General features: G+C 42.7%; 1 protein-coding gene across 1 annotated transcript; it reads right to left on the reverse strand.

Annotated features, from left to right (window-relative positions):
* Positions 1-9,374: 9,374 nt before the first annotated feature.
* Positions 9,375-14,592, reverse strand: LOC147620056 (glycerophosphodiester phosphodiesterase GDPD6-like). The gene is made up of 8 exons (XM_086772207.1): positions 14,438-14,592; positions 14,179-14,348; positions 13,441-13,624; positions 12,334-12,408; positions 11,861-11,970; positions 10,667-10,885; positions 10,387-10,545; positions 9,375-9,720 (listed from the first exon to the last, which is right to left on the reverse strand). Exons 1-8 carry the CDS (start codon positions 14,469-14,471, stop codon positions 9,466-9,468), a joined length of 1,206 nt encoding a protein of 401 aa, XP_086628333.1. The 5' UTR covers positions 14,472-14,592; the 3' UTR covers positions 9,375-9,465.
* Between the last annotated feature and the right edge of the window lie 301 nt (positions 14,593-14,893).

Here is a 14,893-nt window from a genome sequence, read left to right on the forward strand (position 1 = left end):
TGCGAGGAATTATAGGAAAGTGTCGCAAGACTTTACGAGGTACATCAAAACTCTTCACATCTGTTCTATACCTTGCTTCACCACAAGTGGGACAATGTCGAGCCTCCTTATGCGTCCCACGAAAGAGAATGCAATCATTGACGCATGCATGTATGCGATCATAATCCAATCCTCCAAGAGATATCATATAGCACCTCGCTATGTCTCGAGGTGGGTAGTCTATTTCCCTTTGGTAATAGCCTGCATCCAATATCATCAATTAGTCCTAAATCCTAAACCTTAAACCACTAATTCAAATTTGCAAGTTAGAATGCTTACTTCAATAATGCGTCAAGACTTGCATTGCTCCATCCATAAACTGTTTGTATATTGAGTAGTTCAAGTGAAGCACGTAAAATAGAGAATGTTCATCCTTCAAAAACCGATGTCGATGAAGCCTTGTAAAGATGTTCATTCTTCAAAAACCGGTGTCGATGAAGCCTTGTAAAGATGCTCTTGTTCCATATCATTGTCGTCTATACCTTTGGGATCATCCTTAAAAAGATTCCGCACCATATCATCAAACACTTCCTCTTCCACAACTTCATGGGGTGCAAGGCTATTGTCATCCCTTTCCCACTCATCTCTGACATAGATCCCGAAGCTCCAGCATCATCTCGTCGACGCTTTGCGTGCTCTCGCCACGCGTAGGGCACCATGTTAGGGTGTGGTACTGCAGGTAATTTGACGTGCTCGTACAATGCATCCTTGACATCGATTACACATACATTTGATCCGTTGTCCCAACCACACATCGCGATTACGATGACGCATTGTCTCATCTTCCCCAGAACTGCTTGAGGAGGTTGATGATATCTTATGTACAAACCAGAAAACACAAAATCATGCCAATGTTTTTAATGAAAGTATAAAAATCGTGTGTATAAACGCGGCTATTTCCCAAAAATTACGTGTATTAACGTGGCTATTTCCTAAAAATCGCGTGTATTAACGCGGGTACTTCCTGAAAATTGCGTGTATAGACGCGGCTAGATCCATAAAATCACGTGTATAAACGCGGCTAATTTATCATACACGCGTTTCTACACGCGACGAACTGTTTAAACTAAAAATAGCCCGCCTTCCCCAAATAAACATTTTGAACTAACATATCTGCTCTCTTTCGTTTTCGCCTCTTCCAACAGACACTAATAATGCAAGGAGAGAGCAGAGAAGGAGCACACACGGGTGAAGGAAACCAACCAAGAAAGAAGACTCACTTTTTCAGAGATGAGTCAGTTTGTCCTTTGCCTTGTCTCCTTCCTCAGATTTGTCCTCAGATTTGTTTATGCTATTTTGTCTTTGCTTTTTGGGTTTGTCTCCGTCCTTTTGCTTCTGTGGTTGCGATTTTGGGTGAACGATTCTGACAGGGGCGACAGTGGGTCTTTTATAAGGACACATTGTCGGAGGTCGGTCACTTTCAAAAAAAAATTTGAGCAGGTCGCGTGTAAAAATGCGTGTAGAAATGCGTGTATCCTATCTGCACAGACTGTTCACGCGGATATACACGCGTTTCTGGACGGGTGTATACACGCATTTCTGGACGGGTGTATACACGTTTTTGGACGGGTGTATACACGCGTTTGTGGACGGGTGTATACACGAGATTGTGTTTCCTGTTTCTATGGTTTGCAGGCTGATAGGTGACTTGGATGATGATATTTGTGTGAGTCAAGAGACAGCCCATGATGTACATGAGGATTATTTTTGCAGATTCTGGATATTCCAGGTTCTTCATCCGATCCATTTGCGTACAGCAATGGGCTAATGGAGATGCTAAATCATTTTGGGCGCCATCCTGGTCCAGTTGAGCTTACAGAGTACATGTATGCCCATCCCCCTCCTTCCATGCCTGGTGTCTATACCCCTACCGCGAGTATCTAGGGCACTCCACTGCCGTCTATGCCTACGAGTCCGACGAGACGGCATGCAGCTTCTCCTCTTCCACGCCCACCGAGGAGACATACCTCGTCCTCCCATACACACTCACGCACACCCTCCCAAGCACCGTCACATCAGGACTCACAGCCACCATCACGTACTCCCTCAGAGCCACCGTCACGTCAGGGCTCACAACCACTGTCACGTAGACAATCCCCCAGTCATGACTCCACCCGCAGCAGTAGGAAGAGTGGGAGTGGAGGATGCAGCGGGTGCTTTGGTGGGGGAGGTAGTAGGGCACGCAGTGAGAGAGGAGATAGAGGGAGAAGAGTTAGAGGAGACAGTTCGGAAGAGGAGAAGATGAGAGAGGTGGAGGGAGTGATCTGCTATGATGTGACGGATAGGGGCGGGATAGTGATGGATGCGAGGGGGAGGGAGGTAATGGAGTACATCCGTGGGGTAGTATCAAACTTGTATAGAAATTGTTTTATTAAATTTAAAGATCAAAATAGCCGATTAGTTGGGGAGGTGATAGAGGCTGTACATAGTCGGTACCCCAATCCCCCACATGCTACATTCTCGGATGTATGGGGAAGGATGCGAATAAGGGAGATCTTAAGTAATAAAAGATCTCACCTTAAAAAACTCACGTACGATGATGGGCTAAATGTAGCTGCGGGTGGCTATCCTGCCGAGAAACCTGCCACCACCCACTACGCACAAACGCGAGTGGAAGGAGGCAAAGAAACGAGCAGAGGGTGGCATGAAGAGCAGGCAGCATGTGGAGGCACGACGGATCCAGATGGAGACCATTGGATCTTCGCATTTCGGATCTGGCGGCGTCGAGTCATGGGAGGCAGAGTTCGTAAGTATCTTGCCACTTTATTTGATTGTTTACTTAATTCATTGATTCTATGATTGTTTTAATCTTACAAATTGTGTTGATTATGATACAGCGACGGGTTACGGGGAGGAAGCCCACAACCCACGATACTACGTATGCTCGCCAGCATAGCAGACGTGACACGTGGGCCATCTTCAGAGCCGAGGGACGTATTACGGACACGCAGTTTGAGATGGCCATGAGACCATACGGTCGACAGGTACTTGAAAACTCTAAACGAATGATTTTGGTTTATTGAATTACATAAATATTTACTTATATACTATATATTACTTGAACAGACACAAGCTGCTGATGATCCACCTACCGCCACTGCAGAGGGTGGACGTGAGCACTACTCATCGAACATTCCGACTGATGTGAGCTCATCTGAGCATGGAGGGAGCACCGAGTCGTCATCTGGGTTTGAGTAGTACTCAGACTTATAGTATCACATTCCATATTGAGGATGTGGTTGTATATATTTTTTTGTAAACTGAAGCCATGGGCTACTTCGACATATGGACTCCCTTGTATATATGTGTGAAATTTTGATAGTAATATTGAATCGTGAATCGATAGTATTGCATTCATGTCTGTCTTGAATCGTGTATTGACAATGTATGCATTCATGTCGTTCTTGTCTTAATCTTCCTCGTGGATATGTTCTTCGTGGATCCAATGCACCAAAAAAAAAATCCAGAGAGTGTTATTGGGTGCTGGAATGCTAGAACAGCATTCAGGTACCAAATAGCACTCTCTGGATTTTTTTTTTTTGCTCTCTGTTCGCGTGTATAAACGCGTCAAAACTACAAAAAGTTGCATGTATATACGCAGATAATTTGTAAAATACGCGTGTATAAACGCGTCAAACCTGAGAAATACGCGTGTATAAGCGCAGTTAAAGTCACAAAACGCGTGTATAGACGCTTGTATCAACGCGTCTAAATGCAGCTAAACTGACAGAACGCGTGTATACGCCCGTGTATCAGCGCGTCTGAATAGTCCTATACACGCGCTTTTACACGCATGTCTGTGGCCGCGATGATACATGCGCTGATACACGGGCCCGCTACTTTTTTTCACAAGTCATTTTTAGCGGCTAGGAGCGCGGGTATGAGCCCGATCCCTTGTAGTGTTGCTTCTCTCTGTTGCGTTCCATTATGCTTTTTCTTTATGCTTAACCGCTATAGGCCGCTTTCCTCTTAGTGTAACCTCCCTTAGCAGCCTTTCTATGCTACTCATACAAAAGCTGCTCCAAAATATGACTCAGTTCCATATGGCTTGCCTTTCATGCAAGCTAAATGGCTGCATATGCTACACTTTCTATTGTGTTTGTTGCAATTTCTCTGCCTCTATGCTACTCATACAAAAGCTGCTCCAAAATATGACTCAGTTGCATATGGCTTGCCTTTCATGCAAGCTAAATGGCTGCATATGCTATACTTTCTATTGTGTTTGTTGCAATCTTTACTTTTGCCTCTTCAAACCTCTGTCATGAGGTTCAATGTGACCATAGATTTGGCCTCTTCAAGCTCCCAATTGAGTTCATCTATGCATGCTCAACTCAGTTATGCATGCTTCTTCAAGGGTGCTTTGATCTAATCTCTCATCGGAGACCACAAGGTGCCAAACATGTGAAAGCTCAAATGCCTCCACTCCTTGCCTATCTTCTATGAGCAACACACACGTGTATCCTCCTCTTGATACACACATGGACTCCCAAATGAGCCCATAAACTCGCTTGACACAAGCTTGACAAGCGTGCACGTGATTCGCTCTTCACTAAATTTGCAACCCTTCTCAAACTTTGAGCAAATCCATGCTCAAAAAAACTCATAAAACCAAGCTTTTCTTGGTGTGAAATTCTTCTTGGCAGCTCCTTGTTGACAATGTAGACTCCAAAGGTCTTCATATGGCTGAAATCTCTATTTTCAGCTTTGTAGGCAGCTTCATGATCTCTCCAATCACACCAGCAACAGAATCTCTCTCCAAATGCAATACTAATGATAATGAGTATGCTTAATTTTTTCATAATAGGATGAAAATAATACTTAATCAAATAACCTCATAAACAAGAAAACTATACATAGATATGCACCATGATCAAGAGCCCACCCTAGCTCTGATATACCATGTTGACAATCCTAATATGGGATTGATCATGGTAGATAAACATAGATTAAGCATAAACATTAAGGTGGATTAAAGCACACAAGAAACTCCATGACTAGAGAGAGAAAGAGTAGCACGCTCAACAATAGCTCTCTTGCAATATGTTGTAAACCATACAATGATATAGGCCTTCTAGCCTTATCCCACTTTACACATCATCATGCCATGTGGCACTCTCTTTACCACATTCTTTTATGTAGCTCTCAACATTCACACACCATACAATATCGTATGTGGCATCCTTATCTTTCCACAATATCTTGCACCTCTAGGGTGCTTTCCCACACACGCATAAACCGAGCTTACATATTTCAACACCCCCTCTTAAGTGAGGTGTTCTCACTCACCCATGACCCACATGACAATAGGCATTGCGCCTTTCTACAGAAAGTAGTATCATGTTACCCTCTAGAATCCCAAGTGTGATACATCAACCGGGATACATGATACATTAAACGAGATTATCTGAGGAACTAGGAAGCGAGGGCTAGAAGAAAGTAGTATCATGTTACCCTCTAGAATCCCAAGTGTGATACATTAACTCAGATACATGATACATTAACCAAGATTATCCGAGACATATTGAGAGCTTGAGCCCATCATATGTGGAGAGAGAGAAGCTCTTGTAATTGCTTGTCTTTTAGCATTCCTCCTACCTTGGTCACTTTTGTAATCAATCCATGTGATTAGCATTAATCAGAAGGATAACATTCTTATCTATGTAGATAGATACATTGCTATGTCGATTAACAAGAGAGCACCACCTTCTTGGGCCATGCGTGCTTGAAATGTACAAAGCCCATACACAAGATTCAATTTCTTTTACTGACATGATGACTACTCCTTAGGGGGCCTAACGGAGGAAATTAAGTTCATTGCATCATTGCTAGTGCATTGCAACAACTCACAATATCAGCACAGATAGAATTAGAGTTCTACCCAATGGGCAAAGGTCAGCCATGTAGTGTGGGATGATTCTGTGACATTCACGCTTCTCAAATGATATAAGGAGGTATGGTCGGTCACATATGAAGAAGGGGAATTTATGGGCCGAGGATTGGAATAAACTCTGAGATGCACTAAACTTGGACACTAATGATCATACTAGGAATAGAGTAGACACTTTGAAGAAATAATAAAAGAAAGAAAGAACAAAGCAGAACTCATTTGGAGCAACCCCAACTGCAATTTGTGATGCTATGTAGAGTAGTACTCCTAAATGCTCTGGATTGAATGGGGCTATTGATAGTGAAGTACCAACACTAATGAATCGCAACAAGCAACACCAACTGAAATAGCTAATGAAGATGAAAAGGGTCCACAAGTACATGCAACCAACATAGCATACCAGCAAGAGCCGTCTCACCAGGTGGAACTAATGTAGTCAATGGAAGGGGCAAAGGGGAAAAGGCCAAGGTATCACAGAAGTCTACCTTGACCAATCTTACTCGCATGATGGGCGATGGGTTGGAGGGGATGTGTGAGACTATCCGCGAAGTTGAAGAGAAGCATAATGTGACATTACAACAATTGGAGGAGAATAGAATTGCATTAGAGGAATAGCTCATGCGGATTAGGGAGGAAGAGGAAACCAAATGATAACAAACTTATCTTGCTACTCAACTTGAAATAGCAAAGCTTTTGAGCAAGTCTAGGGAATAGTGAGTTTTCGATCCTTTGTCATATCCTTCACTAATAATAGCATCCTTGCTTCAACCTATTCTCAAATTATTTTCAATGTTGTGCAGACTACTTGGATCTTCGCCAGGTAAGAAGACGCTTGATATAGGTATAAAACTGCATCTTTCTTATTCATGGATCCATATGTGTTTATTTATGTGGCTTATGTTGATGTGGGATTGTAGCATGCTTCAAAGTATGTCTATGTATCAATGCTCATCTACTTTGCCTCATTTGCATGAGTTTGCGTTGTTGACTAGGTACATGCTTGTTATTAGTTGCCTTACAATGTTTTCCATAATCATAACGTACTTAGAGAAGGAGGGTTGGAGGTATGGGCCAAGGGAGTGGTGGTGCTTTTCTACAGCAAGAGACCTTTGGCAAGCCATCCACTCCAACATTTGGTGCGAGGCATGATTCGAGAATCAGCACAAGTTCTTCTATGCATATAGAATGCCTATCAATCTTTTTGTTTACTTGCTTTGAACAATTACTGACTTGGGAGTGGGTGGGTGGGAAGCCTCTTGGTTGCAAAGTAGCAAACATGCTACTTTGGGGTTTGATTCCCCATAGGCTAGAACAATTTGTGTTTGAGTGCAGGTCCTTATATGGCAGTGGAGGTCTTCTATTAGAAGTCGGTGGTGATGAAAAGTAATTTTAGTAATTGTTTATTTTACAACTGCACTTTTTGGTTGACTGATTGGATTTATCCCTTCATGTGTGAGAAAGGCCTGAGTCCCCGACTTACTCCAACCAAGTCACTTTTGGGTCGGACGAAGGCCACCAAAGATAGTCATGTGCACAAGGTCTCTCTCCTGCGGTATCTCATCATCAATCTCTGTGTTCACCAACACGTCCCCTATCTTAGTAGTCCCCCATCTAGCAGGGGGCAGTCAAAGCATGACCTAGAAGCCTCGAAGTATTTCCCTAGAAGCCATGGAAACTCAACCTGTTGGATGAAGGTGGAGACATTTAATGGAGGGAATGAATTTGCCAAGGGAGCTTCTACATGCAGTCTAAGAGACAGCTCCTTCCCACGTGTGCTATGATAGATGCCACTGCCTTAGGGGACTCAACCACCTGTCCCAAGTGACTATTAATAACTGAGAAAAGCCTACGATCCTTTGGCATCCCCACTAGCATGAGAAATGCAATTTTAGCCCCGCGATTGTCAGTTAAGAAACCATAGAAACACAGAAAACTAAGATGCAACACTCTCTTCACCATGACCTCAAGTAGAATTCAACCTTGAAACTTGGCCAGGAGCTGGATCTCTACATGTGCCTCAGCATGGCATACAGAGCAGCTTTTAATTGATAATGGGCTGGTCTTCATGTAGCAATCCTACCAATTAAAGTCATGGACTCCAGTGAAACAACCAAAGCATAAAGAGAATGAAGGTCTGCTTTTAAAAAATTGCATTTGATGGTATCGCCTCAAAGAGGTTATCATGGAATCCTTGTGGTGCATGGGGACCAGAATCAATCAAATGTCGATAAGAGAAGGACGCTGCCGAAGCGCCTGAGGGTGAAGAGAACAGCAAAAGAAACCATTAGAAGAACGCAGCAGATAGAAGGTTCAAAGAAAGAAGAGAGGGCATGCTGGAGGGACAGCCAGAGGAAAGGGAAGAGAGGGCCCAAAAGAGATAAGTGAAAGTCACACACAAGGGAATCTTGCAGGGAGGGCGAAAGAAAGCACCACAAACTTGGGAGAACAAGGACTTGCATAGAAAGGGAGAAATTTGGAAGGATGATTGAAGAATAGACATGGAGGTGCAGATAGGCTGTTGATTGCAGGAGCAATGCTGATAGATGTAGTGCCATGGAGCACAAGAAAGTTAGAGAGTGAGTCACATGAGCAAAAAGAGAAGCATGCACATTAGAAAAAGGAATAGACTAAGGTCCAAAGCCAAAGGTTGAATTATGTGGTCATTCATAAAAGGTGAAGTCAAAGGTCAAAAAGGTAACACATGGAAAGTGCAAGGAGACACATGTAGTGTGAGCATTTATGGGCACATGGATGGCACAAGGTAGCACGAGCAATCACAGACAGGGAAGTGCTGGTCGAAGTATAGGCATGGAGGTACAGATAGGCTGTTGCAGGGTAAGCGCACAGAAAATAATCGTCCAGAAAATCACCGTTTTGTTGTGTGAAGTTAATCTGCTATAATAATTGACCAATATAAGTCTATCATATCCCCAGGCTGTTGAGATACCAGATTTGGTCGATAAGCAGATAGTTGATCCATTGTGATTTGCCTCTTGGTTTTGCTTTGGAGCATATCAAGAAAGCCATGGAAGCTCAGGCCAGAGAATGTTAGAAGAGCATTGAGCTTACATCTGCTGCCTCATGAATGCTTATAGATGCGTCATCCATCAAAGAAAAGGCATGAAATACATTAAGTAAACTCCAAAGCAGCCTTATGAAAGAGCATCACACAAGCATAGGGGGTAGATGTGGCGCACGCCAGAAATAAATTTGCACCAGCAAAGTAGTGTGAACACCCTCAAGAGGGGCCAGTAACCTGCACGTCAGCACACACACAACAACAAAACAAGCTTACTTGAACAGAGTTAGCCTGAGTATTAGCATGTGGAAGAGTAACCTCCAAAATGGTAATTGCATGTCCCCAAGGCAAAAAGCTTGGCCTCTATCCTCGGGCTCATAGACCAGACGACACTACATGTGCATGCCCAACACACACACGTGTGCGCTCTTAAAGAAAGAGAGATTCTATTACGTCAAAGATAACATAGTAGCATGTTCAGGCATGATTTACTTGCACCCTCGGAGGATATAGAGGGAGATCAATCATGTGGCACTTTATGTCTGTAAGAATAAATCATTCTAGAGAAAGTGTCAAGCAAGGCCACAGCTGAGGATTCTGTCAGCAAGTCCAGAGGCGAAGTCCATTCTTGGTACAAATGTAGACTGCCCGTAAAATCAGTAAACAGTCCATCAACTTCCATGACGTTTATCCAGTATTTGTACTCTTGATATGGATCTTGATGGAAGTCAAAATGCAGAAACGTGTTCTCATTCCTGTAGGTATAAGGGTGCACCTGAAATCCCAACAAGTAGAATCAGTATGAAAACTCCAGCTCAAGAGAAAGGAACACAGAAGTCATCTTCTGGGCACATGTATATGTATCTTAATAACCACTCTATCTCCAACCGTCAACAAGATTTTAACTCAGCAGCTTATCGTAACAAAAGCCCTTGGATCATTCTGCACATGTGTGTGTGTGTGTGTGTCTGTGTACGCGCGCGCGCACCTGTGTTCATGTTTATGTATGCATGTGCTTACAGGTGCGTATGTGTGGGGGTGTGCACACGTGTGATTATTTATTATCAACAGGTGTGTGCATGTGTATGTGGACAGATGTGGTTATTTATTATCAACAGGTATGTGCATGTGTGGGTGTGCGCACTTGTGCACTCTCTCCCACGATGGGTGTGAGCATGTGCACATGAGAGAGAGAGAGGGAGAGAGGGAGAGAAGAAGAGAGAGAGAGAGATTTATTATCATCTTACAAAAGACCAGAAGGGTTTATGAGAATATATGTTTCAAGCTATCATGCACAATGGCATGACTCGAACAAAACAAAACTGGTTCCTACAAGCAAGGTACATAAGAACCAAAATGAACCCTTGCATGCAAGTGCCCACGCACGAGCAATGGGTGCGCATGCAATATTGTGTGGGTGTGTGTGCTGAGAGAGAGAGACCTGCAAGCCATGGGCATGAGCAGTTGCCACCAAATGCGTTGGAGGCTTCAAATAGTTATGAGAGTCAGGGGGTACAATTGTGTCCTTCGAAGGTCCAATTCCCACAACATAGTGTTTGATGTAGCTTAGATATTGATCAGACGTGATTTCCCAATATGACTGCATGCACCAACCATTATGTCAGTCGTGATTTAAAAAATAAAACTAAAAACATGCACACTTGATCCAAGCAAGACATGCGTGGGTGCAGCTTTTAAGCAAACTACAGAGACCTGTTTACCTGATTTGTGTCTTGTGTGGGAACGGTGACATCATCAATAAGAAAAATCTTGGGGGAGTTAATCAGACCAGAAGCATAAATCAGTGATGTTGGAGCAAATGACTGTATAAAAATGGGCTTTTCCCTCCATTGTTCTGAGAGGTACTCCCCTGTGTATCCATACTTCAGCAGTGTCTCTACAAATACATCCTCAAATTTCTTTCCCCCTCCCCATGTAACCTGCATTACCATAAGACAAACTTTAGTGCTTGAACAAAACTAATAACACTTGAATCTTTGCAAGACCTTAAAAGGCACTCCACCAGAGTAGGGGGATTTATTACAATTTACGAACAGTAACATTTCTTCAAATAGGGCCCCCAGAGCACCCATTTCATTAAATGAGGCATGGTAGCATGGTCGACGGAGATGGACTCCACTCTAAACTCCCAGGAGGATGGCATGCACAAAAGACTACTTGTGGATCACAACAGTGGAGACCCAGTAGGTTTCATGGAGAAGTTGAAATCTGGCCATGCCTAAGGACTTCAGATGAAGGATGATCCCCAACAAATTGGAATCTGGCCAGGCCTTATGACTCCAGATGAAGGATAAGCAATAATCGTTACAGCTTGGCATGTTTGGTGGTCAAGTTATAAGGACATCGAGGGAATTCCCACTGCCCAGCATTTGATTACCCGTGCCATTGAGACAAATCTGGTTGACTTACTTTTTTTGCACTCCAAGTGCCAGAAACTTTCAGGTGTGATGAAGGAACAAAGAGCGGCATTTTCGCACATCTAAAGCCCCAAGAACCTTTCTGGCCAGGGGGATCCGATGGTACTACAAGCCCCCAGTGTGGCTTTTCTCCCAGCTATGGAGGGATCTCAGTCTTTGCCTTTAGTATATAAAGTTTCTTTCAACTATAGGACCCTCTTTTTTTGGTTTGGGGTAGGGATGGGGGTGGGGGTGGGGTGGGGGGTGTTTTAAATTTGAGTTGTCCTTCACAACGGCTTCTAATCCGCCTCCTTTGGAATCACTGGTCAGTGATGGCCCACCACAAAATGCCCACGAGAAAAATGCATAGCTCATGAAGAGTTTTCAGCAATTCCATGAATAGATCCTTGAGCCAATCAAAAAATAAATTACACATTGGATAATCAAAGAAATGGCATAGGTGGACTTCAAAATTAAAAAGTAGGTAAGGTCACTTACATGTTGATTGATGAAAACAGGGTTTTTTATTTCAGGATAAATCCCAACTATCCGTGAAGCATTCAAGGCAATCTCAATATATTCTTCAAATCTAATGATTGGAAATTTACCTGTAATCAAAATAGAAATGTACAGAAAGTTAGCCACCCCCATGTAGTGGTGAGGGGGTTGGAGTCTTGAGCAGGTATTCTTGAGTTCAATGCCCACTTGCTGCACCCAGGAGCGATATTGCAAGGGACCAAGGGGAGGGCCCAATGATGGGTACATGGGTATGGGTGTTCTCTCTCAAAAAAAAAGGTACAGAAGTGTTTCTGCTTACTCATGAAAAAGTCTTACACTCCGATTTTGTAGAATATATTATTGATCAACACACTTGAAGAAGCTTAAAAAGTCATAAGAGGAATACAGCAAAGCAATCAATTCATGTCATAGAGGAAAAGTATATCAATTTAGTTCAACAAGAATGTAATTACCATCAAAAGAATGATCACGAAAGCTGTATCTTTGCCGTGTGCGTAGAGTTTTGAGTTCCTCCCATGTAAAATCAACTGCAAAACATACATGATGTATATCTGGGTCAACAATTCTCATATTAATGCTATCATAAAATGAGCTAGGAGCTTAAGGTTATAGATCACGAGGTAGCATACATGAAAATGGTTACATCACATTCTGCAAACGCACATGCAGTGAAAAACTTCTATTAAATATGAAAGATGGTACAAAATAATAACAGACCCAAAGCTAGCATGGCTAAGGCAGTGTAACACCTCTCCAGAACATATCTGTGCACATTAGATGTATTTCTTGCACCCGGACAAAGAACATGGAGGGCAGCTTTCCTCATAGACAGATTTCACACGTGTGCAAGCTGCTCCAAGTCCCAGACAACTCAGGTACATCCACACCTTTCCAGGCAATCTGAGTGGGCCAGATGGGAAGCAGGCAGTGTTTCCTCAAGAATGGCTGCCTCTGCAACCTCCACTTTAAGGGTCAAATTGGGTTTTGGAGTCGGGGGAGTGTGGCAGGTGTGGCGGGGGGGGGGGGGGGGGTCGGTGGGGGGGTGGTGGGGGGATTCGTGAGGAAATGGAAAAGGGCAGGAAGGGAGAGGAGAAGAAAGGAAGCGGGTATGTCTGTCACACCCCACCACACAACAGCTCCCCAACCCTTCTCCACAACAACTCCCCAACCCTTCTCCCCCCCCACATCTCCTTTCTTCACCTCCCTTGCTGACATGGTGTTTTCGTCCCCCTCACAAATGCAGCTTCTATTTTCCATAACTATGATGGCAGCAGCAGCAATGATGGTAGAGACAAACAGATCATGTATTTTAGTCTACCACATCTAATCAATACTATGTATCTCTGAATGGACTCACTTATTTGTTGCCTGAGTAATGGTTGGTGGGCCGGCATAATGTCATGTACATATGTACATATTATATACAGCCATATGTATCTGCACATATAGGCACAGTATACACATATAGCCGTATGTATCTACACATAAGCAATGTACACACTTCTTAAATTGAAATTTTCCACACTGAAGATGATAAAGATATATTCTGAAGAAATTACCAGGGAACCATCCAGTAATGTTGCTTCCCTGTACTTCATACGTGGCAACCCGATCGGCAAATTCTGAATGCTCAGCAATGTTGGTGGTATTATTGAGAGTAACATCATGGAAGCAGATGAGCACTCCATCTTTTGTTGAGAGTATATCTGTTTCTATGAAGTCTGCACCCTCCTTTATGGCTCTCTGCAGTAAGAGTTCAAGATCAAAACACCTAATTGGCTTTTAATAGGACTTATCATGATACTTTAGGAAGATTTGATTACTTTAATCAACATTCTGATTGCCTGAAATTTAGTGTAATAACTGGCCTTTGATGAGATAAATAATGAGTCAAATATGGGTTCTCAAATGATATTTGATGAGATAAGCATGGAAAAGCCAAACAAAAAATGTCTGGTTTTTAGTAACTTGGATATTATCTATGGCCTTTGATGACAGAAATCATTGGCAAAGCTAAATCATTAATCAAGACCAAATCACCTGATTATAAACAAAATGGGTATTATGGCATTTGATGAGATAAAGCATGAAAAGCTAAACACGTAATATCTGGTTTTTAGCAACTTGTAATCATCTAAACGGGCAAAGCCAAATCATTCATGCTTAACTGACCTTAAATCAGCTTAAGCAAGATCAAAGCAGGGCATGGCATCTTAATTGACCTAAAGCATGGCACAGCTTAATTATGGATATTAAATATGATTCTAAGAAGATTTGGCCGAAGGCCAATAATTTACCAGGTAGGCTGGAGCGGTCTCCTCGGGCAATTCACCATTGGAACCCCGATGGGCGATGTTAAATGGGCGGACTGTTTGAATGGGCTGGCGTTGTTTCTGTGATTGAGAAGAATGAAGCGGCCTTGCATGGCCACTGACAAGGCAGCAGCAAGCCCAAAAGAAGAGCAAAACTGCATGCGAAATACAGCCATGGAAAACAGTGAGATTGAGGGGTTTCAATTTCTTCAATGACGCTAATCAAGAGGAGACTTGAGCTTACACTGGGGCGAGAGGAGAGACGCCATGAGCTGCATAGCAGTATGCTAGCGATGGAGATGATGATCTCGCATGTGAAGAGCCCTGGAATTTCAGAAGAATAGGCTACGTTGGATCCTCCTCGTGTTTTTCCCTTTCACTCTTTAAACTCTTGAAAAAGTCCAAATTATTAAATCCAATTATAACCCACTAAAATGATCTAACATGATGATTGAATGTTTTAATTCATTATAATTGCACCATTGAAATTATTGTAGCACCCTTAATTATATTATATTATCTATATTATGGAGAGATTTTACACTAGATGTAACCTTGTCCACGACCTAAGAAAAAACCTTTTTCCCACCAATCAAAATAAAGGAAAAGTCTTTATCTTCGTCGGCTTTTTTAAAAAAAATCTAACCGATTCAAAACTATAATTGCCAGAGTGTCATCATTTATTTCAACATTAACCTTG

Source organism: Cibotium barometz, chromosome 32 (genome assembly GCF_041138505.1).
Source record: "Cibotium barometz isolate CiBa-2024 chromosome 32, ASM4113850v1, whole genome shotgun sequence".
In the NCBI taxonomy this organism is placed as follows: domain Eukaryota; kingdom Viridiplantae; phylum Streptophyta; class Polypodiopsida; order Cyatheales; family Cibotiaceae; genus Cibotium; species Cibotium barometz.